This window comes from Spermophilus citellus, assembly GCF_964194105.1.
Source record: "Spermophilus citellus genome assembly, chromosome: X".
Lineage (NCBI taxonomy): Eukaryota > Metazoa > Chordata > Mammalia > Rodentia > Sciuridae > Spermophilus > Spermophilus citellus.
Genome location: NC_138190.1, coordinates 129634621 through 129658433, shown reverse-complemented (window position 1 = coordinate 129658433; position 23813 = coordinate 129634621). Strand labels below are relative to the sequence as shown.

Here is a 23813-nt window from a genome sequence, read left to right as displayed (position 1 = left end):
CCTGACTCCCATTTCACCAACATGTGGGTAGAGTTTTTCCTGTCATTTATTTAAAAGTGAAAAGCCAAAGTAAGCCCTAGTGCCTCCAGCTATTAACAAAAGTGGCTGCTTCCCAAGTTCCATCCTAGTTAATTGCACATGCATGGCAAAAATGACCTTAATGATGGCAGAGGGCTCTTCTCTCTCATCATATACCTTGGTAAGGTGCTAGGAATGAAGTGCAAGTGATCCAAGAGAGGTAATTCAATTCAGCCAATTATTTCAGCTCAACTCACAGATATTTACTGAGTAACTCCTTTGTACTTAGCACATGTTAGGCACAATGAGGATAAAGAGGCTATATATTTAATCTGTACCTGCTCTGGAGGAGGGAAGGAAGACCCAAAAGGACCAGAGTATTTGGAATTAATCCTGTACACAGAGTGATGAGGCATTGGTGGCTTGTGCGCAGAATTGTAACAACTGCTCCCAAAGTATGCCTTTAGGTATTTTTGTAGTGCTAGTGTGGAGGTCAGGAGAGAGCAGCTAGGATAACAGAGGGCACCAGTGTTGAGAAAGCCTGATTTGCTGTACTGGGATATGAAAGATGTGACAGTTTGTGCATCTTTGCCTAGCACCTCCCATACATGTGAAATCCCACAGTTTAATGGAAAGGATATAAACCATCTGCAGCAACATATTTGTTTAAAAAGAAGACACCAGCATGAAGACTTAGCAACTTTGAACCAGTCGAAAGAAGAGCATCTGCCTGATATTTTCGTAGTGGTTATATTGTTCATCTTCCATTCTTCTTATGGTTTGTGTTACTAGCATATTTGTGTTGCTTCTGCCAGAAGCCTTATGATAAAGAACTTATAAATTATCACTGTAGAGAGGAAAATATATAGAATAAAAGTTCCATGTAGTTTTGGTCCACTGCCATGTACAGTTGAAGTGCATAAGATTTTGAAAGGTCTTTTACATTTGAGGACCAAGGGAGTTTACAAAACTCCCATCCCTGTTCACTTTTTCATGGAATGCTTATATTTATTTAGCACCTAGTACATGCCAGCCTCTATGTTAAATGCTTTCACATGGCCTCACAGCAACCCTCTTTTATAGGTGAGAAAACTGTCCCAGAAAAGTTATACAACTTAATGGAAATGTGAATTAATGTGTAGGGGAGCCAGTGTTGATAGTTATGTTTATTGGCTCCAAGTCTAGGACTTTTACCATGATACCACACTTCCTCCAGCTCTGATCCATTTCATACTTCATACTTCTAGAGTGTACACAGTATAAGTCACTGTAAAGGAACTCGATTTTGTGACTTACTCATGAGCAACGTTTGACATTTAAACAAAACATTGGCCCTGTTGAAATGGAGTTTGAGACTGTGTGTTTGATGACGGGGGTGGACATTTTGAGAAAGAATTGGGTATTAACTGGGCAATGCCAGCCCAGAAAGATTGACCTGATCAGCTACTAGACAGCATGGAGTCAAAAAGTATCTTTAGATAATAAGGAAGGACTATAATGAAAATGACATTAAGAAGGAAGCAAAGATATACTTGTCTTGCTTTGCAATTTTTTGTCCCAGCTAGAAACAAACAGTGCCATCAGATTTCTTGCTGCAGATAGATTCCTATCACTTTTCTGGATCCATCTCTCCTAAAAGGCTGTTTGGGCTGCTGGCAGAGTTCAAGATTGATAAATGGACCAAACTAACAGTGGCAGGTCACTCCAGGGTGAGCCTAAATCCCAGACTTAATCCTAGGATCCCTTTAAGCTCCATTACCTCCTCTGCTAAGGTATGATTTCATAATTTGGAGGAGACCTAACTCCCTGGCACACTCTCTCCAAACTAATTCTAGATGCGGCCTGGAGCAAGAAATATGACCTGGCAAAATGATTGGCTGGAGCCCCACCTGTTCCCACAACTGGGAATGGGAAATAGGGTTGTGCCTGGATCACTACAATAATCATTAGTGCCTGGGACTAGAGTTCAGGCTAAGGAGGCTTCAAATTTAGAGGACTCTTCAGAAAATGAAATACCAGGTAGACTGATCTGCTCAAAGAGATAAAGCAACTGCTTGCACTTTATTTTGAAACTGCCCATGTGCTAATTTTTTGGTTTTCCTTAGTATTAAAATTATGAGAAACAACAATTTGATTTGTATCTGAAAACCTCAGATCTAGTATTTCAAAATAGTTGCTGGAACTTAATATTATAACATTTCATATTTTTAGATTTATCTCTTACCTGTAACCATTTGTTTTATTTTCTCTTTTGAGCAGAATTTGTAAATCTCATCATTTTAATGTTTCTCATGGTAACTACAACTAGCTATGGTGAATGTATATTCCAGCTCGGTGTAACTATCTAGAAGAAAATCAGTTGGATTTTTTCCATTAAAGATAGTTGGTTTCAACAGAGAAGTTCTTTTGTCTTTTTGTCTTATAAACATAGAATTAGATAGCTTGTCTCTTTTTTCTTCAAGTGTTTTGAAACCCTATAATCCAGCTTCATTCATTGGTTCCTGAACACATTTTGAATACACCTAAACTCAGCCTTGCATAATTCTCCCCTACCCCTATTCTGGTATAGCAATATATTTCAGTTGTCCTTTTCCTTTTTCCCTCTTCTGGACCATTTCCTTCTCTTGGTCCCTGAGCTGGGACCTATATAATCTCATTTAATTACCTGTACAATCCTGTAAAGGAATGGTATTGTCCCTTTTGCAAATTAGAAAACAGCAGCTCAGATTTGAAGGACTGTGGCCTTGTAGCTAGTAAGGTGACCTGGAATACTCACTCTCTCATGCTAGATCTCTCTCCAGATCCTAACATTCCTATGATGGTAGGGTCTTGATCTCCATTTTTAACTAATCCTATGGAAATAGGCTGGCCTCTAATCAGAATGGACCTGCCCATGGCAAATTCCATCTAAATCCTACTGTACTATATTAACAACATTGCAGATAGAGACTTAGGCACAGACATTGAGTAATTTATTCTTAAGTTTGGGATAAATCAGCAGGAAAATCAGGACAAGAACTTAATACCTCTGAGGGGAACTGGACCAGGCTCAGACTGCCTCCTTACTTTAATGCTGCTTGGAAAAATTCTCGTGACTCCTTTGCCTTTTTTTACTTCACATAAATATTCCAAGATACCCAAACGTTTTTCAGGCACTATTCTTATTTTTTTAAATTTCTCTTAAAGTTAAACCAGAAACCCTATATGTGTGTGCATGCACATATTTTACAACTGTCTGCTTCATGCACTGTGGCTTGAAAGCCTTCCATATTATTTTGATTGAATAAATATTTTCATAATCACCCAAATGGTACGGTTCATGCTTTTGTCATCAAATATAAACTATATTTCTTAATGGAAAAATGTTCTTGTTTTGGAGCAGTGCCAAAAACTGTCCAAAGAAGATAGTTGAAGTTGGCTTCCTAAAATATGTGTGTTGCTAAATTATCAGGTGTTCAGTAAGGACTACAGAACTGATTTTTAATTCCTATTGAAATTTCTCCAAGTTTTAGCACTTGTGCACTTTACATGCCTTTCTCATAATTAACATAAAGAAATTAACATCTTACAAGCTTCAATATTTGATGCCATATGAGTCCTGAGGATATTTAAAGGAAGAAGAAATGTAAATAGGATGAAATTCTTAAGCAAGATTACTGATATGACAGGACTAAAGAGCTTGGGAGTGTGTGAAAAGTGCCTCTTTTCTTCCCTTTAATAAGTCCATTACTTGCACTTGGGCATATTTTAAGGTTCTTTTCATGCTGAGTGTAGAGTTGAGCATGCTTTGCATTTCAAGCTTTGTCTATGAATCAGTAGAAGCCAAAGTTATTTCTGCTTTAAAATAACAGGAGCCAGGAACAGCTAATCTCTTTTCATTCTGAGTTCCTTACATTATTTTACTGGACAAAGTTTGTGTTGGCTACAAAACAGGCCATTCACAACATCTATGAGAAGGAATTTAGGTAAGAATGAAGAGAGATTGGAGGATGTATAAAGACTCCCTCTCCTGAGGCCATTAAGAAATTCCAAATTGGCACTGTTTTGAATAGTGACATTGCATTAGCCTTGCTAATTTCAGTAATTCAAGCTGATAGCCTGTGTTTACCAACCTTCTGGTTGAAACCTTCCCATCACTACAGCGCTGATGTGCTTCTTAGCTAAGGTGAGTTGATATTTTAAAATAGGTGATAGGGGGAAAGGTGACAAGGCAAGTGGAAAGTTGATGGCAGTCAGCACAAGCACTTCTCAGTCAGAAACTCTTTGGCAAGGGATATGTCTTGAATTCCTCAGTAAGGCAGGTCCTTTACTTTTAGCAGGAATGAGAATATGAGACACAAAGGATTTGTCACTCCCTTATCTCATTGCCTCTGACCTCTTTGATCATTTCTGTTTAGCTTTTAATTGTGTTCATTTCAATAATTGGGAAAAGCAAGGAAACCCTTCCAAGTTTTTTAATTGTATTTTTAATTGGCAAATAATAATTACAGGTATATGTATTTATGGGTCATGATGTGGTGTTTCCATATATGCTTGTAATGTAGAATGATTAAATCAGGATTTTTTTTAACTAGCGGGAACACATTTGTTCTTCATTTCATAAAATGTGCAAAGAAACTGACAGACGGCTAATGGCAAAAGCTCCAGAGGAAGGGAACTCCTTTTTAAAGGAGTGTACATTTAAAAGACATTCTTCTAAATCTCTCTTGACTAACTGGCATCTCGCATCATGCTGGAAAAATGTACAGAGGGAAATCTTCAGAGCCTCACAAGCTGAGAAAGTAGAAAGATTGCCGAGTGTTTGAAAGGGTTTAGGGTTTCATTTGAAGAGCAGCTGCACCCCACCGTGCCTGCACTCAGATACACTGAAAGCTAGCAAGCCAGGCAGGCCCTTGGAAATGGCCCCAAGTGCAGTGATAGCGAACTTCTGGTGACAGGGCATGGCTGGCTGGCAATCCTGGCCTTCCACACATCCGGCCCAGGGTTATTGACTTGGGTTTCCTTTCAGCCAGCAGTGAGACCAAAGTACATCTCTCCCTGACCACTTTGGCTCATCGAGCTCAAAGATGAGACAGAGACACAGACTGAGACAGCAACACAGAGAGAAACAGAAAAAGAGAGCATGAGAGATGTTCTTAGATTCCAGTACAGTGTTTCAGAACCAGAAAGGTTCACAGTTTTCCCAAGTATAAAATAACATTTTGTGTTTGTGCAGCACATTAAAGTTTAGAAATAATATTTACACATCTTGCTTCATTTGATAGGCAGGACCATGTCATGCAAAATAATAAAGTATTCTCTGTATACAGGCAGAGCAATAGAAGTCAGTGGATCAGTCTTTCCCAGGTTTCTCTTTTCAGAACCCTCAACAGAATCTGCCATAGTTCAGAATTCCCCTGGCACTTTATTCCTGCCTCGCTTGTGGCACATAACACATTGTAACTTGGAGTACAGATTGTTTTGTAGTCAAATCATCTGCCTCACAAAACAGAGAGCTTCTGGAGGCCAACACTGAGTTTTCCTCTGCCCAGTATGCACCCTGGCACCTAGCAGGATTGCTGGCAAACTAAGGGCCCAGTTCCTGTTCATCACTGCTCCTCTTAACACCTATGTAAATGGAGAACTCCCTGAGGGCTGGCTCAATGGCCTACCCTGCATCCCCAGAGCCTGGCTGCCTGGTTCCTAATATATCAATAAATGTTCCTAGCACTCAATAAATATTTAATGAATTAACTAATTACATTGTTCTAAATATACTTAACATGAGCCCTTCTGTTCACCTGTGGCTGCTACACCCACCACTCATCTGCTTCAACAGATTATTCATGATCACAAATTGAATCTGAAATATCTTATAAAGATTCAGGTAATAGTAACAGAGACCAGGATTCAGACTTGGACAGATTTTTCCCAAAAAAGCATTTCAAAAGGGCAATGGCAAGAGTTAAAAGAAGCTTTAAGAGGACGGAGAAAAAAATAGGTGAAGGCAGACGGAAAGAGACTGGTAGGTGAAGACGCTGCCTGAGCCTGTTTTGAGGACCCTGCACCCTCTAAATGCTGCCTGGCTGGCCGGGGCATGAGAAAGGTGAAACCAAAATTGAAAAAAAATAATCAAATTGAAAAGGGGCCTCCTAAACTTGGTCTTAGCCTTAATAGTATAAGGAAAAAAGATTTGAGGATTACTTACCTTGTTGTTAGTCAAAAGGGGGCTTCAGATTTCTCCCCTGGGTGACCTAAACTGTAATCTGTCTCTATAGCCCTCTGTTAATACTAATTCCATTTGTGAGGAAATTATAGTGACTGGAGAAGCTCGACTTACTTCCTGTAATCTCTTGGCAGAGAAATTTAAACGACAAGCAGAAATTGCTGTCCAACTGGAATTCTGCATGGCATAGAGACAACAGATTGGGACAAATCAATTCAAGAAAACAATCTTTATTTAAAGGGAATGCATCTTTAATTGTAGTAATCCCCTTAGTAAATTGCTTTCTCTGGTGACATTGCATACCAATTAGTTTGTTCATTTTGATTTTCCTGTTACATTGTTGTTTGTTGTTCATAGCATCGTGGTTTGTAGGCTAAGCTGTGCACTTACTACTGGCATTAAAAACTCTCCATCAGATACTGTCTGTGGGTCTCAGGACCAAAATATCACCCCTCTTGGAAGTGAATCAAGTGTCATTAGACAATTATATTTTCTTTAACATTTCCTCAAAAGACCTATTTTCCACCCCCTTATTCATTTGCATTCTTTTCTCTGAGAAGTATTCCCAACATCTTAAAATTGTGAAAATAAAAATGAAATACCATTAATAGGGCCATCCAAGAGCCATCATGGTAACTTATACACAAGGGTTTTCTCCACAATCACCTTATATAACCTAGTGTCATGGTGGTTTTCCTAATGAAAAAGCAGCCTTTTAGTTGGGTGTAGTGGTATACATCTGTAATTCTAGCAACTTGGAGACTGAGACACGAGGATTGTAGTTTAAGGCCTACCTAGGCAACTTTCTGAGGCACTGTCTCAAAATTTTAAAAATATGGGCTGCGGTTGTGGCTCAGTGGTAGAGCACTTACCTAGCATGTGTGAGGCACTGGGTTCCATCCTTAGCACCCCATAAAAATAAATAAAATAAAGGTCAATTGACAACTAACTTAATTCAATTTTTTTTTAATGTTACAAAGGACTGCAGATGTAGCTCAGTGATAAAGCGCCCCTGGGTTCAAACCCCAGTACTAAATAAAAGAAAAAAGCACCCACTTGCCAAGTTACATTGAACAGTGAGTGGGTCACTGAGACTCCCAGTTTATCTTCTGCATCAGTTGTACCCTGGTGGATTTTTTTGTATTTTTGAAAATGCATAGTTTGTTTTAAAGGAGTATTTGTTTTTTAATAGATGTTGCATTAGGATGATAACATTATAAGGTAATCCCTCCAAATTCCTTAATACTGTGATATTTCCCTGATATCCTTTGTATTATATTTTTTAGAAAAAAAATGCATTAATCTTCCTTCTCTCAAAATCTTTTTCTCTAACTATTCTGTACAACCTTCTGCCTTCGTGTCCTGAACCTTGTTCTCCCATATGGCCTCCATTCCTACATGCCAGGGTTAGTCTAGGAATATACCCTATAGAAATATATCACATACCAAAGATAGATAGATAGACAGACAGACACATATCTATACAAGGATGTTCACTGAAGCACTTTTGATACAGGGAGGGATTATAAACAACCTAAATGCCTGTCAGTAAAGAAATGACTAATTGTGTTATATTATCCCATGGAATTCCTGGCAGTGTTTAAAAAGAATGTGGTAGTTCTATGTGTATTAACATACAAAGATTCCCAAGACATTATAGTCTGAATACATTTATGCAAATGCATAGAAAATGCATTTACCAGTAATTGCCCTTGGAGAGTTCTGGGAGAGGGAACTATAAAGTGGATTTTTTTTTTTTTACTGTATATACTTCAGGTATTGTTTGAATCTTTTGCTTTGAGAGCTATTCATATGCTGAGTAGTTTAAAAATTAACAAAACAAAAGGATTCTCTAGAGTGGAAGAAGGTTTGGAGGGAAACAAGATGGAGGTCATTTCAAAAGTCTAGGTGAGAGGTAGTGAGAATATGATCTAAGCAGTAACAAGCAATGGTGGTTGAAAGGAGAAGGATTCACAAAATATCCAGGGAACAGAATTTATAGGATGTGGTGATTAGTTCGATCTGGAGGAAGAACAAAGAACAATCTAGGGTTCCCAGTAGGTTTCTAGCTTGAGAAACCTGGTTAGTAGTAAAAGCATTCACTGAAGGGTTAGGGCAGGAACAAGACAGGGTTGGGGTGGGGAGCAATTAAGGGAAGAGAAATGCTGCATTCAGTTTGTGGCACGTGGAGTCTGATTGCCTGACTGACATTCAAGTGGGAATGGCCTAAGGGCAGTTAGAGCCCAAGAAAGATCTCTAAACTAGAGATAGATTTGGAAATCCTCAGTGACAGATAAAACCAGGGGTACAGATGAGAGCATCCAGGAACAGTTGTAAAGTGAGAAGAGTAGAGGATAGAGGAACAGATGTGAGAACTCCCATCTTTAAGAACCAAGCAGAGAAAAAAGAGCCCTTTAGGAATATGAGAACAATCAGAGAGGTAGGAGAGGAACCAAGCGGAAGCAGTGTGAGAAAGTGAAGAGGACACCAAGTTTAAAAATAGTATTGGATGCTGCAGAGAGCTCAAGATGAAAAACGTTTTCTGGTTGTTTGTAAAGAATCCATTGAGGTGGGAGGATTAGATGAACTCTAGATTGGGCGAAGGGATGGAAGGGGCAAAGGGGTAGGAAAGGTGGTGGGATGAGATGGACATCAATACCCTAAGTACATGTGTGAAGACATGAATGGTGTGAAAATACTTTGTGTACAACCAGAGATATGAAAAATTGTGCTCTATATGTGTAATATGAATTATAATGCATTCTGCTGTCATATATAACTAATTAAAATTTAAAAAAGGATCCATTGAGGGATATTATAAACCAACATGAGGGATCTTTTTTAAAAACTTTCTTTTAGTTGCCGATGGACCTTGATTGATTGATTCAATCATTCATTTATTCATTCATTTATTCATATGTGGTGCTGAGAATCGAACCCAGTGCCTCACCCATGCCAGGCAAGCAGTCTACCACTGAGCCACAACCCTATCCCAGCATGAGGGATCTTCTAGTGCTGATTAAATTGTTCTAAAATTGCATTTTGATGAGGGTTGTATATCTTGTAAAATGACTAAACATCATTGAACTATACACTTGAATTTACTTGAAATGGATTAATTTATGGTATGTAAATGATATCTTAATAAAGTTGTTAGAAATATAAATAGGGAGTGGCTGGGGTAATAATAGCTCAGTGGCAGAGCACTTACCTAGCATGTGTGAGGCACTGGATTCAATCATTAGCACCACATAAATAAAAATAAAATAAAAAATAAATAAAATAAAGGCATGCTGTTCATCTACAATTATAAAAATTTTTAGATTAAAAAATATATAAATAGGGAAGATACATTGAAATTTAATTTGAGGCAAACTATGATTCCAAGGAATAATTTCTAGTATAATCTCCTCTTCTAAATTAGGAAAAGGAAAAGCTCTATGAAAGAAATTTACAAGAAGTATATTAGGTTACTAATTGTCACACTTTGATCCCCCACCCTGTGATATCAATACCAAGTTCACGTATTTGATTTGCTTTTCACCAAGCCATGAATATTATCACAGTATGTCTTATTCTCCTTTGGATACTTACAGATTGGTCATCATAGTTATTTTTATTATATATTTCCAGAAGTTAAGAGTGGCAGTCTATAAAGCCCCAATTTTTATCTGTTTTTGTTTGTTTACATTTTAACATATTTGAACATGAATTCTTTATGACTTTGCAATAATTGAGATTTTGGCTTGAAATCTCATCTCTCATTTTATGTTATCTCCATGATGCTTTGTCCCTCTCAGCCATTTTTCTTCTTCATTTAAATTAATCAATCACACAATGTATTTGTCTTGGTTAGTGGGCACATTTGATGTATTCTGTAGCTAGGTAAAAACAAAGTGGAAAACTTCTGTCCCTTCTCACTTACAAGGCACCAGAGCTGCCAGTGACCATACTTAATTGAAGTGCTTATTTCTTGCCAAGTGCATCTTCTGTTTATTTTGGCTCAATGTCTTCCTGTTTTTTCCTACTCCTCCTTAGTGAAATGGCTGCAACCGTTTATAGTAGTATATTCCTTTTTCCCTTCTACATCTTTATAGCAGTGGGTTTGGGCCACTTGGCAACTATTCACTTTTTCTGCCCTGCCTTTGTACTCACCTACTTTGTTCTAATGCCCACAGAGCTATTTGTATGAGGACCATCCAGCTTTTTCTCTTCAGTTGCCTTCCCATCGGGTCTTTCCAATGTGTGTTTTAATCATCTTTCCAAACTGAATCGTCTCCATTTGATGACTCTTCTTTTCTCCCTCTGTATCCTGAGTGATCGTATTGCATGATTGCCCTGAGCACAATGTCTAATACCTGATATATATTTACATTATTTCTGAGACTCAACTCTTAGTAAACTGGATGGCTTACATGCTTCTTTCTCCCCACCCTAGGCAAGTCAGCATTCATACCCCTAAAATTTTGTCTGGTTTGTTAACTCCTTGGGAAACTTAAAGCCTTCTTCTCTAAGCTAATCATGGCCTCCAAAAGACACTGCTCTCTTTCTTTGAGAAAGGATCCAAAGCAGATTCTTTGAATTGCTCTCTAAGCATTGTGTCAAAAGGAGGTATGCGAGGGTCACTTTAACCTTTATCCCTTCACCCTTCATCCCTACCATGAGACCTCTCAAGACCTGAATGAAATTCTAGACTCTCAGGGCTGAAAGGGTCAGCAGAAGCTATTTACCTTCACCTCCCCAGTCTGATCCATGTTTGAATCCCTTCACCAATATCTCGATCGAGTGGTGTCCAAATTTTTGTGGACCACCTCCAAAGGTAGACCTCATTACCTTGGGGCAGCCTACACAGTTTCAGATTGTGCTAATTATTAGAAATTCTTTATTGCATTCAAGTCCAGTTTGCTGATGGCACTCTTAATTTCTTTTAAGTCCAATCATTTTCCCATTATGAGAAAAACAATACCACAAAACAGCAGTAACTAAAATGGCATGGGTATAGGATAAGAAGAATCCAAGCTAGAGAACGAGAGAAGACAAATAACAAAGAGGACATGGGCACATACCAGGGGCAATATGTCAGAGAAATAGGTCTGTGGGCAAATGAGGGAAACTGAGGTGAGAAACAGAAATGGTGCTGAGAGGTAAACAGTAGGAGAATGGAAACACTGATGTAAAACTAAGAAGGGAAATATTGGAACCTTTTCTAGAAGAAATGGAACCCAAAACAGAAAAAGCATCTTCAAGGTTCAAAACCCAAGCTTGCCCTCTGCCTAAGGATATGGAAAAGAGCACTGTGGAGACAGGAGAGAGTGTTTAGTAGAGCTGTGACTAGATGGAAGAGAGGAGAATAATTGGACACAGGAAATTAGAGAGCAATGGAAAGAGAAAAAGAAATGAATAGAGAAATGGAAAAGGAGGGGGAATGAAAACACAGAACTTTTAGGTTAAAGAATTGTATTTATTCCTGTGCCAGCACGTAATTGTATTTTTCTGGCAGTCATCCCACAGACCTCTGCAAAGAGAAAGGGGTGCCGGCTTGTGTCACTGCAGGGATTGAAGTCTTATTGCTTTGTACTATTACAGCCAAATGATGGACTTCATTAATGAGGCTCTATTTTGATGTCACAGAGACAGGCATTGAAACTTCAATCACTAGCAGCTCCTACAACTTGGGAATCAATGGTGATGGGAAGGATGGGGTGTGGCCTAGGGGTGGATAGATTGTGAGGCAGAGGACAAAGTTATGGGAACACAATCATAAAGGTTCCAAGTGAGAAATGAATGGAACCTGCTCACCAGAAAACCTGTTTCCTGCTCAGCATGTCACACAGAATACTGGCATGTGTCAGCTGCTCACATAGCAAGGCATCAAGTTCCAGGCAGCAAAAGGGAATAAGAAAATAATCTTTGTGGATTCCATCCCCAATGAGGGCAGTAAGCTGATGCTGTGGGTCATGAAAACTGGCTATTGCTCAGCAGTGCCTTGGAATCTAGAGGTCAGGGTTTGAGCCCTGCCATTTGCTTCCTGAGCTGCCCACCAGTGGCCCTGCCTTTGTCTTGCCTTCATCATGGATCAGTGGTGGATCCTTCTCCTAAGAAAATCAGGTAGTAAGAATTGACTCCTTAGGAAGGGTGTCATATATGGAAATATCCCTTCACCTGCATACTCTCTGAAGGCTGAAAATACATGTTCATTCATGCAGCTGTTGATCCATGCATTGAGCCAGTCAACAAGCCTGTTTTTAAATGTCTCTAAGCCAAATATTGTGTGGGAGCTACAGAAAGGAGTGTGACTCGTTTCTTACTCCAATGAGGCTCAGTCCAGTGGAGGAGAAGAACACAGAAAAAACTAACTCTGAGACAAATGGAACTTAGTGCTGTAATAGAAGTCCCAATCTAATTGGGGCTAAGATGAGAAGGGAAGGCTTCCTAGAAGAGGTCATAGAAGCTGAGGCTTACAAGATACCATTGGGGATTTAAAGAAAAGGGAGAGAGAGAGAAAGAGACCATCCGAGCTGAGAGGCTGAGAGACCACCATGAAGAAAGACTTGGGAACTTCAGAGTCCTGGGCATTATCAGCCTTGGTATGACTGCAGTATATGATGCCTGGGGGAAAATACATGGGCAGTTGAAACTGAAAAGGAAATAAAATGAGATAGAGAAGCCCTTGGATTCCCTACTAAGGGATTAGGACTCTATCCCACATGCAGTCATCAAAGGATTTGAGGAAGAGAGAAATGTACTGCAGCATGTGTTTTAGGAAAGGAGTGTTGTCTTGTTCCAGCTCTCAGAATAGAACATTCCTTCTCCTATACAGCAGTGGGCCATTGGAGAGGAACTAGCATCCTGTATAGCTGAGGCATTGAGTGCTGGGGATTAGGCCTGAAAGAAAGAGGAGAAATGGCTAGCCAGCCTCCAGTAAAAGAGGACATGGAGCCTGTGTGAGTATGAGAATGCACACTCACTGTCAGCCCAGAGCTACAGGTGGATAGGTAGGTGGATGGAGCCAGGATATTAACATGTGTCTCTAAATAAATTGAGAGGAAAATAGTCCAAATTTCCCAAATCTTGTTGATGGTGAGGGAAGAAATTCATAATTTGAGAGTATTTCAGGAACAAATTTAGATACAAAAACTTAGGGAGGGTTTTCATCTTTCATTTTTGAGGATACATGCCTGCTATTGGTTTTTGACCTGAGATGTTCCCACACTCTGAGTGTTTTTAGGGACTTAATTGTGATCCTTTAGCTGTTGTGTAAGTAATTTTTCTTGTGGTTGGGAATTACCAGGATATTACAAACATTTTGATTCTCAGGTACATTTTTTTTTTTTGTAAGATCTACCATGGCTCATTAAAAATAGAAGCTTACCAGATTTTGAGTTCCCCCATCCAAGTAAAGCCTTGTTACAGTTGATGAAGCCCTGATAACTTGGGCTCTGAGGGAGTACAAGGCCGTTCCCTTTGTCCTCTGATCCCTTAGCAATAATGAGATTTGGCTACAATGGATGACATTTTGTGTTTTCCACGTCCTCAGAGTTCAATGATGCATATGTCTATGGCTGCGTCTTGCCTGAGATTTATGTTATAATCTGAGCTCCATGAATTTAAGCCATTAAACAATTAAAAAAAATTTGTAGTTGTAGATGGACAGAATGCCTTTATTTTCAATGTTATATAACAACAAAGTAACATTTATTTCTCATATATGTTATTTGTTTATTCTTATGTGCTGCTGAGGATGGAATCTAGTACCTCACACGTGCTAGGCAAGCACTCTGCCACTGAGCTACAGCCCCAGCCCCATTAAACAATTTTTTAAAGTTATAAAAAGAGTATACTCTTGTATTTATTGTTTGTAAACATAATCTCAGTTAAGCATCATTTCTGTGAGTTACAAAAGCAAATGTAAGTTTCCTGAAGTTGCATACAATTTGTCTTTTAAAATTAAGCCTCATTAATGTTCTTGACAAAAATTGCCCTCTTCCCCATTCTTAGTTGAAGAGCCATATCTGCAATTCCGTGAGTACTTAATCAGCATCTATTTTTATTCTTTTGGACAAATTGACTTGAGTTTTAAAGCACTGAAAAAGTACCATTCTGAGGGGAGGGCCTTGGTATCTCATACATTCACATGGGCTTCCTTCCAAATGGTAAGATACCAGAGTATCAGTGCACTTCCTTTAGGGATGGGGGATTTTGTGTATCAGATATCATTATCTCTTGGTTTCTAGTATAAGATTTTTTTAATCGTACTAAAATATATATGACATGAAGTCTGCCATTTCCACCATTTTTAAGCCTACAATTCAATGGCATCGATTACATTCTCAATATTATACAACCATCACCATTATTTCCAAAACTTTCATCCCAAAAAGAAACTCTGTGACCATTAAGCAACAACTCCCCCTGTCCCCACACATACTCCTAGTCCCTGGAAATGACTAATCCAGTTTCTCTCTCCATAGATTTATCTATAATAGACATTTCATGAAAAATAAAATCATATACTACATGCTATTTTTAAATGGCTTCTTTAACTTAGCATAATGTTTTTGGGTACATCCATGCTTTAATGTGTATCAGAACTTCTTTTTTTTGTCTAAATAATAAAGCACTGGATACATGTACCCTCAAACTTTTTCCATGAATCCACATCTACTACCAGTTTTTTTTCAACTCAGTACTGCCTGAAGTTGGGTCTATCTAGCCATCCTACTGAAACTTCTTTTAAAAATAACCCATAATCTTCTAGAAGATATATTTAGCAGCTGCCTCTCAATCCAGAGTTTTCTTGACCTCTCCATTACATTTGACCATGTTAACCCCCTCCTCTTTAAAATGTAATAATAGTAGTTCATTAATCAAAAAATCTCTCTTCCCTTGTTTTCTCTGAGCCAGTTCTTTTCATCTTTGCCCCCTGGGGCCTAGCTAAATACTGTGTGTGTCCCCAGCTTCTCTTCTTCTACTGTCTCTCATGTCCATCACTTATGGGAATGAAATAAGCTTTCCTGTGGGAAGTAAAGACTTTGATGAACTGATTCATATGGAGCTTTAGGTAGCCTCAGGTAAGAAGCACCTGTGGACTTGAGAGTACTAGCCATGACACTCCTGAGAAAGGCAGTAGTAATGCTGCTGAGGCTGGTGGAGGGGGGGCCAGCACCCACACAACCCACTCCTACTCTCCAGGTTTCCAGGATGGGACTGTTCTGTTTCTGGGAATATGATTTTACTTATGACACACCCAAAGAAGTTTAGTAGTGGCTCATAAGAAGATTATCCAGTCAAGTGATTTATTATTCTCCAAAGAAGTGATTTTATTTTGTTTTCTTTAATGGCTAAACAAAATAGTGAAGCATACTTAGCAGTTGAACCCCTGGAAAACATTTTATATTAGAAAACTCAGCAAGCTGATCCCTAGTTGAAATAGTTAATGGGGTGTTCCCCTCCTAACAAGGAAGTTGCCATAGAAGAGTCTATGTTAAGTCCCTAAGCAGGAATTTATACAAGAGGCAGAATCTCCAGTGTGGTAGTCAACAAAGCCCAGGTAACCAAAATTACCTAACAGTGCTATTAAGATCTTTTCACCAAAGTCCTCCATCTATCAGGGAAGAGCAAAACCTTGCTCTCGAGGACCTGGGGTGTAACTTGAATGTCCGGCTAACCAGGCAATGTTCTATGACATCTTCAGCCACTTTTCAAATAGTGCATTTCTACTTATCATACAGCCTTGAATGTTTTAGTATAAAACCTTGTGGTCCTCCTAAATCCGTAGAAAGTAGTATGCATGCCTTTATGTTCCCACATTCCACTGCAGTGTAACCTGAAGCTATACATATTGCAGATTGAGAAATAGGCCTAGAAAAAAAAGAGATCAGGCCTCAACTAATGGGGATGTTTGTAGCCTGGAGTTAGCCATTAAAATGAAGTGGGCATCTCATTGTCCCAACCATCTTCCAGAAGATGTCATTGGATTATTCCCAGGTTTTATGGTCATTACGTGGGTAAAATTGGCAGCTCTCTTGTTTGTCAATAAGGCACAATGTGAAATGGACCATTCTAAAAGGAGTCCCATTAGAACAATTGGAAACTAGAGGCCTCAACTGTGCCTGTTCCTCTTCATCTGATCTACGAAGAAAAAAATCTAGATTCCCAGAAACTACAGTATCACTGCAAAGTCACCTTCTTCACTTTCAATGCCAAGTAGTGATGTCACAGCTTACAGTTCACAAAGTAGGGGGTGTTGATGTGGCAGGAAGGAGGATCACGTTGAAGGCAGGACAAGGGAAGCAAGATCTGTTTGGGATTCAGAAGTGAGTGGCAGAGACCAAGGGCATCTGTAGGAATGTGCAGGAGATGAGCACTACTTCAATGAATGCTGTTTGCTTGGAGATTTCCCCCTGGTTTCATTCTCCGGTTGAATGTCCTGAGGTTTCATATATTCATGACTTAAGGGGCCAGCTGTACACAGCAAATACAAAACACAAGGACAGTAGTGTTGCTCTGCTGCTGTATTAGGGCCGATTGAAGCCATCTGCTGGTGCAAGCTTGGTGAGGGAGAAACCCCCATGCTTGGCTCAGCAGCAGCATTCTCTCCCCTGACATTTTGGTGGCAATTCTTCTTGCATGCTGACCTGTAAAGTCTTCCTGTTTGTGTTTTGTGTGGGTGAAACCCCTATAGCAATGCATTGTCCTTCTTGGTGCCCATGCCCTCAGAGGGTGACCATTTGCTTGCTATTTTATGCTCAAGAACCCAGTGTTGTTTTTTTTTTTTTTTTTTTTTTGTACTAGGGATTGAACCCAGGGGCCTTAAGCACTGAGCCATATCCCCAGCCCTTTTTTATTTAGAGACAAGGTCTTACTGAGTTGTTTAGGGCCTCACTAAGTTGCTGAGACTGGCTTTGAACTCGTGATCCTCCTGCCTCAGCCTCCCAAGCCACTGAGATTACAAGCCTGTGCCACTGTGCCTGGCCCCAGTGGCTTTTTAAGGGCCAAAAGGCTTGTTTCACTGGCTGACAGATCCTCTTCAGCTCCCTGTGCTGGCCCACTTGATGTACCACCACTTGATGCATCCCAGATCCAATAACCTCGCCCCCAAAGCCTTGTGCATACTGGCTTCAATGGCAGGTGCAACACCAAGGTCTAAAAGCAAAAGCAAGAGGGTCCAGCATAGATTTATTTATTGCCAGGTTCTCTTATCCGAGATTAGAACAGCTCTAGAAGAAAGAGAGTTCATACCTTGATAGCTGATGAACATCACCATCGCAACAGAAAAAAATGGTCAACTCAGCTTGCACAACAAGGCTGTTAGGGGCAGCCATCTTGGCTACTGTAGGTAGAAGAATGATTACAGCCTGCAGAACACTGTGCCCCTCACTAGCCCCAAGAGCCTTGGAATCAGAGAGAAATAAAACTAGAAGGAAACTGGCAGGTCATCAGTTCAACACTCATATTTGCCAGATGGACAACTGAAGCTCAGAGAAGGGAGAGATTTGTCAAAGGTGAACTGGTAGGACAGTGGCAGAGCCAGGCGTCAAACCCAGGGCTCCAGACCCTGGGAGAGTGCAGCCTCCTGAAGTACTGCACTAGAAGATTCTGAATAAGGATGGAGAGCTCCAATTCTGTGCTTTGCCCAATGCAGAAAAACTTTCCAACACAAACCAAGCCCAGGCGCTAATGACTGACTATTATTTTAAACGGATCATCTAGTATGCAACACAAAGGACATAAAGTCGAAATGAGAGTCAGGGCTGAGTGTGTAATTAGTACAGATTGTTGGGTCTACCCTCTGGGTGTAGTTAAACTGATTACAAATAGAAACAGATTTTTAGATTTAGCATGAAAATCCCCTTGCTGGCCCAGAAGGTTCTCACTGATGATCAACTTTAAGATAGAAACAATTTGTGTACATTTTACAGTATACACCTAGCATAACAAAAATGTATTCTGGAAAATTACTATTAAATATAAAAATATGAATGATTTAAAAGAAAATGGTTTGTAGTGTTTATCATAATACATCTGGTTTTTAGCCAATTGAGAAGTTTTATGATTTGATGTAGCTTTAGCTTGTGCAGTTGTTGTTGTTGAATGTGTGCCACTGATCAATCCCCACATACCATTCCAGAGGCTTCTTGTTTTTTTGTTTGTTTAAGACAAGATGTTTCACAAGTCTCTCCCATTTCGTGTTGTCCTCCATACTGTTAACAATGATCTTTCTGAAAACACAAATCAGATTGTGTGGTTTCCTTACTTAAAATCCTTCAGTGGCTCCCTGTTGCTTACAAATAAATTCTGCATTTCTAATCCTCCATGATTTGACCATTCTTTGTCCTTCCTGCTTTACCTTTCATCACCACCACCCCACACAACATACACACACACACTCATAACCCACAAGAGTGTAGGATCTGTGGTCCTTCACACCATGGATGCTACTTGCTCTTACTGAATATGCCCCACCCACATTCTCCAAGCTTGGTGATTTTTCTCAAAGCAAACCTTCTGCCTTGGTTAATCATTTCTTTCAACCCTGCCATATGTAGTTCAGTCCATTCTTTTTGGTGTAGATCATATCCAAATTGTTTCAAGAAATCTTCCCAGACTCTACTATTTAGAATTTTTCTCCCTCCCCTTCTAACTCATGCTGTTTGTGCCTTTATTTAATCTATTTCTTCTTTGTGCCAAATATCTCATTGGTTTTTCTATTGGTCTGTTGCCCTTGTCAGAGTGTGAGATTCCTTGAAATATACATGAAATCTTTCTCCAGTCTTCTACTTAAGTGCTAGGAACATCATAGACTAGTGTTGTTTGTTGAATTAAATTGGATTATATTGCCTCTGTCCGGGAATAGAAAGAGGAAATATTTGTCTTTGACCAAAATGCTATTTTCTCTGTCTCCCATAATGCTTCCTTGTTATACTAGGCTATCCCCTTCATCTCTAATCCCTGTGATGGTAGCCAAGGCCCAGAGTATGGTTTGATGGGATTCCTGTCTATATACACTACAGGAACACAACTAAGGGGGTGGGTGATAACTTTTGCTGTTGCTGAATTGAGAACCTCGGGAAATTTGTAGCCACAGCTTCAGAAGCATAGGGAAGTAGCATCCTGAATATTTCTGGGCCCTTTGATGATAGAAAACTTGGTTTAGCTTTTCTGCCTGGGGTGTCTAATGGCTTTGGCCATTTTGTTGATCTCTTCTGGGAATAGAACAGATAGGATAAAATTATACAAGCATGGAACATATCTTATTCTAACTAGGACCCCATTTTGGGGGGGATACTGGAGATTGAACCCAGGGTGCTAAACCACTGAGCTACATCCAAGCCTCCCACTTTTTTTTGAGACAGGTTGTTGCTAAGTTGCCTAGGATCTTGATAAATTACTGAGGCTAGATTTGAAGTTGCAATCCTCCTGCCTCAGTCTCTCAAGACATTGGGATTATAGGCATATGCCACCACACTTGACATGACCCCATTCTTGTGGATAGACACAGTAGGGGATTCACTTGTGTATTTTCATGTGTGCATATAAAAATAAAAATAAATAAAAATTTTAAGAGAAGAACTGATAAGATAATTCCAATTCTGAGTTCCCAAACCTAAAGCTCTTTTTACTATTTTACGAATTTTACCTAGGCTGCTTAATCAAGTATATGGTTGACTTTTTGTTTGTTAGTTTTGGTACGGGGTATTAAACTCAGGGAAACTCGACCACTGGGGCACATCCTCAGCCCTATTTTGTATTTTATTTAGAGACAGGGTCTCACTGAGTTTCTTGGTGCCTTGCCATTGCAGAGGCTGGCTTTGAACTCGTGACCCTCCTGCCTCAGCCTTCCGAGCTTGGGATTATAGGAGTGCAGCACTATGCCCAGCTGTATGTGGTCAATTTTATGTGGAAACACCAACTTTTCTCATGTTTTTTGGAAGTTCTCTTTGGCAGTATATATTTTGCTAATTCAGTTTTATTTCCTAAATAGGAACCTATTACTACTTAGTCACTGAATTCTATTTGGTATATAGAATTTTTCAAGAGGCAGGATAGTTTCATATGAGGTTTAAAGTCAGACGTGGATTGAAATAGCACCTCTACCACTTACCAGGTCTGTAAATATAAGCAAAATAATTAACCTGGGCTGAGCTTCCTCACCAGTAAAATAGGAATTTTAATAACTACTTCCTAATATGGTAGAGTTTAAATTAAATGAGATAATGTATATGAATAGTATCATACAATGCATGGCATACCATTGAGGAGTCAATAATTAGAGGTCATTACAATAATTCCCAAAAATAGGGTCCAAGGGATAGAAATTAAAAAGGAGGCCTATGGGCAGAAATAGATCAGAAACTGGTGGATTTAACAGGACTGCTAGGTTTACCATAGCCACTACAGTAAACAAAACTCTTCAGTGTGAGCGGATTATTTGAAGTGCAAAATAAACAGCTGAGTGGTAGCATTAATAGATGTTGTTTCATCTTGATGTTGGGGCATCTTCCAGAAAGGGAATCTGAAAGCCATGCTGAGAGTGCTCTCACAGGTCAACCCTAAAAATACTCCTCTTGACTTAAGTAGAGAAGTTGCTATGAGACCAGGACTGGCCTCTCAGCAGAGTTCAGCCTCGTGTCTCCCCACATTGGAGAAATTCGATCAGGACCTAAGCCTGTGCCATCCTTGCCCACTGACAGCTGACCTCGGCCTTCTTGTGCACCCTGCATAGTTCACCTTTCAGAGAAAGAAGTTTGATTTCCAAGTAGAACATTGCTCCTTGTTCTTTTAATTTTATTTGTGTGTATATATTGGGGGGGGTGTCTAGATTACTGTCTGCTAAATTGCTTTTCCCTGGGTAATAGAGTTCCCTGGAAAACTTGATTTGGTTTATTATCAGCAGTCAGGAAGGAGTTTTTAGAAGTTGTTTTTAGAGGAGTAAAATGTAATAAGATGCACATATATTAAAATTCAGGACATTGTTTCTTTGCACAGTAATGAAAAAGAAATATTATTAATAACAAAAAGGAAAAATATGTCATCAATTATTATAGGAAGATGATTTATTTATTATTGAAAGTAGTAGGAAAAATATCAATACCCATTACATTAAAAAGCTGAGAATATGAACTGTTATGCATTCAGAAATAGAATTAGTATGCTAAAACAAAACAAGTTTATATGTGCTAGTAACCAAATACATGTAAATTAAAGAAACCTTGAGATTATTATCTTATATGAGCTAAAATCTTTTTTTTTTTTCAATTGAGATACAGTAAAATTGACTCGCTTATCACTGCTGGTGGTGTTATTGATTGTAACAACCCTTTTAGAAAGTGGGGTAACAGTCATTGAAATCAGACCCCCTGGCTTTAATCACCTTGACATTACTGCCCACTCTATCCATTGCCAGGCCCTGGTCTGGGGCCCTGCTTTGCCTGCATCTGACCAGCTGAGCCCCACACTTGCTTCCTGTGACTTACTGAGTGTTTCATGCTCTGTAAGAAGAGCTCTTACTTCCTTCCCTCTGTAGAATCCCAGTCATTTCCTCTGGGTCTATTGCTGTTCATCTCAGTGTCCCAAAGGAATCTTTCCATCTCCCTTGGCCACAGGACAGTTGGCTGGTTGATGAGGTTGCTCACATCACATCACCTTCACAAGATATTGAAATAGAAATGTTGACAATAGAGTTTAGAAAAGCCAAGGGAATAGATTTGATCTTTAAGTCCAGAAAAGCAAATCAGAGAAATTGAGCCCTGAGCCAGGGCAAGAAATCTTGAATTTTCTGATATATCACTGTCTGTTCAGATTTGCCCTCTGGCGGACTTTTGCATTACGCCAAGCCAAAGTCTTCCAATCTCTTTTTAGGATCATGAATATCATAAATTTTAGACAGTCAAAGAATGAAAGACCCTTACCCCTTAGCCTTTCCTTACTCTTAATTTGCTAATATCAGTGCAAATCCTATTATTTAATTTAGCTTTGTTGTGAGTGGTCCCCCACCCCAGGGAAGATGAAAGGACCTTATAGATAAAAGAACTATTTGAGAAAAATAAAAGAACTGTCGACAGCAAACTATCCTATCTTCAACCTATTAAAACAAAGTTCTCAGGATAAGGCAATCTATTTGGGATGCAGGCCCTGGAAAAGTACACAGGTAGCCCACAGCACTTCCTCCCCTAGCAGCCCACAAGGACACATGTGTGGTCACCCACAGAGCATATCTTGACACCCGTGACATCTGGTGAAAATGGTCTTCAATTCAAGCACAGCCTAGCCTATAAGGAGATGTTGCAAAGGCCCAGGGTGTGGGTGGGACCAAGGAGATGAGAGGCGTGGCCTGCTCAGTCCACCTTAACCTGATCTCTGGAAGGGACATGTCTAGCTATCTCCTTCCACTGTTCCATACACACATTCTTCTCCTCCCCATTTCCTCGCATTCTTTCTTCCACCAAAAGGAAAGAGACAAAGCTGGGGCTTTCAGAGAGAACAGACAGGTGCTTGAGCTGTGGATAGTGCACACCAGCTGCTGTACATAATTCTGCATTTCAAATCCTTCTTTTCTTTCTTGCAGAACTGGCTTATGATCTGGACGTTGATGATGCTCCCGGGAGCAAGCAACATGTGAATCAGAAGGACAACGAGCTAACTGCCTCCCACAACCTGGGAAACGCGTTTTCCCCAGTGGAGCTGCTCATCAGCATGGCCATCTCTGTGGTGTGCTGCTTCTTCCTGGTGCACTGACTCAGTGCCCAGCACATGCTGCCTTGTGGCACCCGTGGTCTTCCTCACTAAAGGAGACCACTTTCTTATTTTTTTCTATTTTTTTATCTTGTATACCTCCTCCAGCCATGAAGTAGAGGACTAACCATGTGTTATGTTTTCGAAAATCAAATGGTGACTTTATGAGGAGGGTCAATTTTAGTGGTAGTATATAGATTGTCCTTTTGCAAAAAAAAAAAGAAAAAGAAAAAGAAAAATCCCATCAAGTTGTGCCAAATTATTTTCTATGTTTGGCTTCTAGAACATGGTTACCATGTTTCTGTATCCCCCTATCCTCTCTTTCTCTCTCTCTGCATGGATTTCTTTGGAAAAAAAAATAATAAACGTTCAAATAAAAATGTGTTGAGTCTCCTTTTGTACATCGCCATATGCTTCCCTTCCCTCTCGTCTGACTTTCTATTCTGTGTAATCCCATCAGGTGCCAGTGGGGTCCTTAAAACCTACCTTTCTACCATCTTTTGAGTTTCAATCCTTGTTCCCAAGTTCCATTCAAAGCCCCTCCCTCCCAACACACACCCAGGCCACAATCTGTATCTACAAATCTTAGTTGGTGTGTCTTACCTATAAGACCAAAGGTATCCCCAAAGAGTCCCACAGTCTGATCTCTATTTAAAAATTTCTCTTTGCTAAAAATGCTTTGCCAAAGTAGAAAATCCTCTGCATGGGATGTACAAGTTGCATGATTAATAGTCTCCCTTCCTGCAACCTACGGAGGTAGGCAAAGAAATATTTCCCCCAACTTCTTTGCTGCTGTCTTTCCTGTCACCTCTCTCTCTAGGAGCTGCTCATGACAGGACCAACAGTTGCCTCATGT

At 39.7% G+C, this 23813-nt stretch overlaps 1 protein-coding gene across 1 annotated transcript in view; it reads left to right on the top strand.

The window, feature by feature from the left end:
- GPC3 (glypican 3) overlaps positions 1-23197 on the top strand; it is a 402701-nt gene extending 379504 nt beyond the window's left edge. Inside the window, exon 8 of the mRNA XM_081277492.1 lies at positions 22791-23197. Coding sequence (XP_081133618.1) covers positions 22791-22960 — 170 coding nt within the window. The 3' untranslated portion in view covers positions 22961-23197. The remainder of the gene's footprint in view (positions 1-22790) is intronic.
- Positions 23198-23813: the final 616 nt, after the last annotated feature.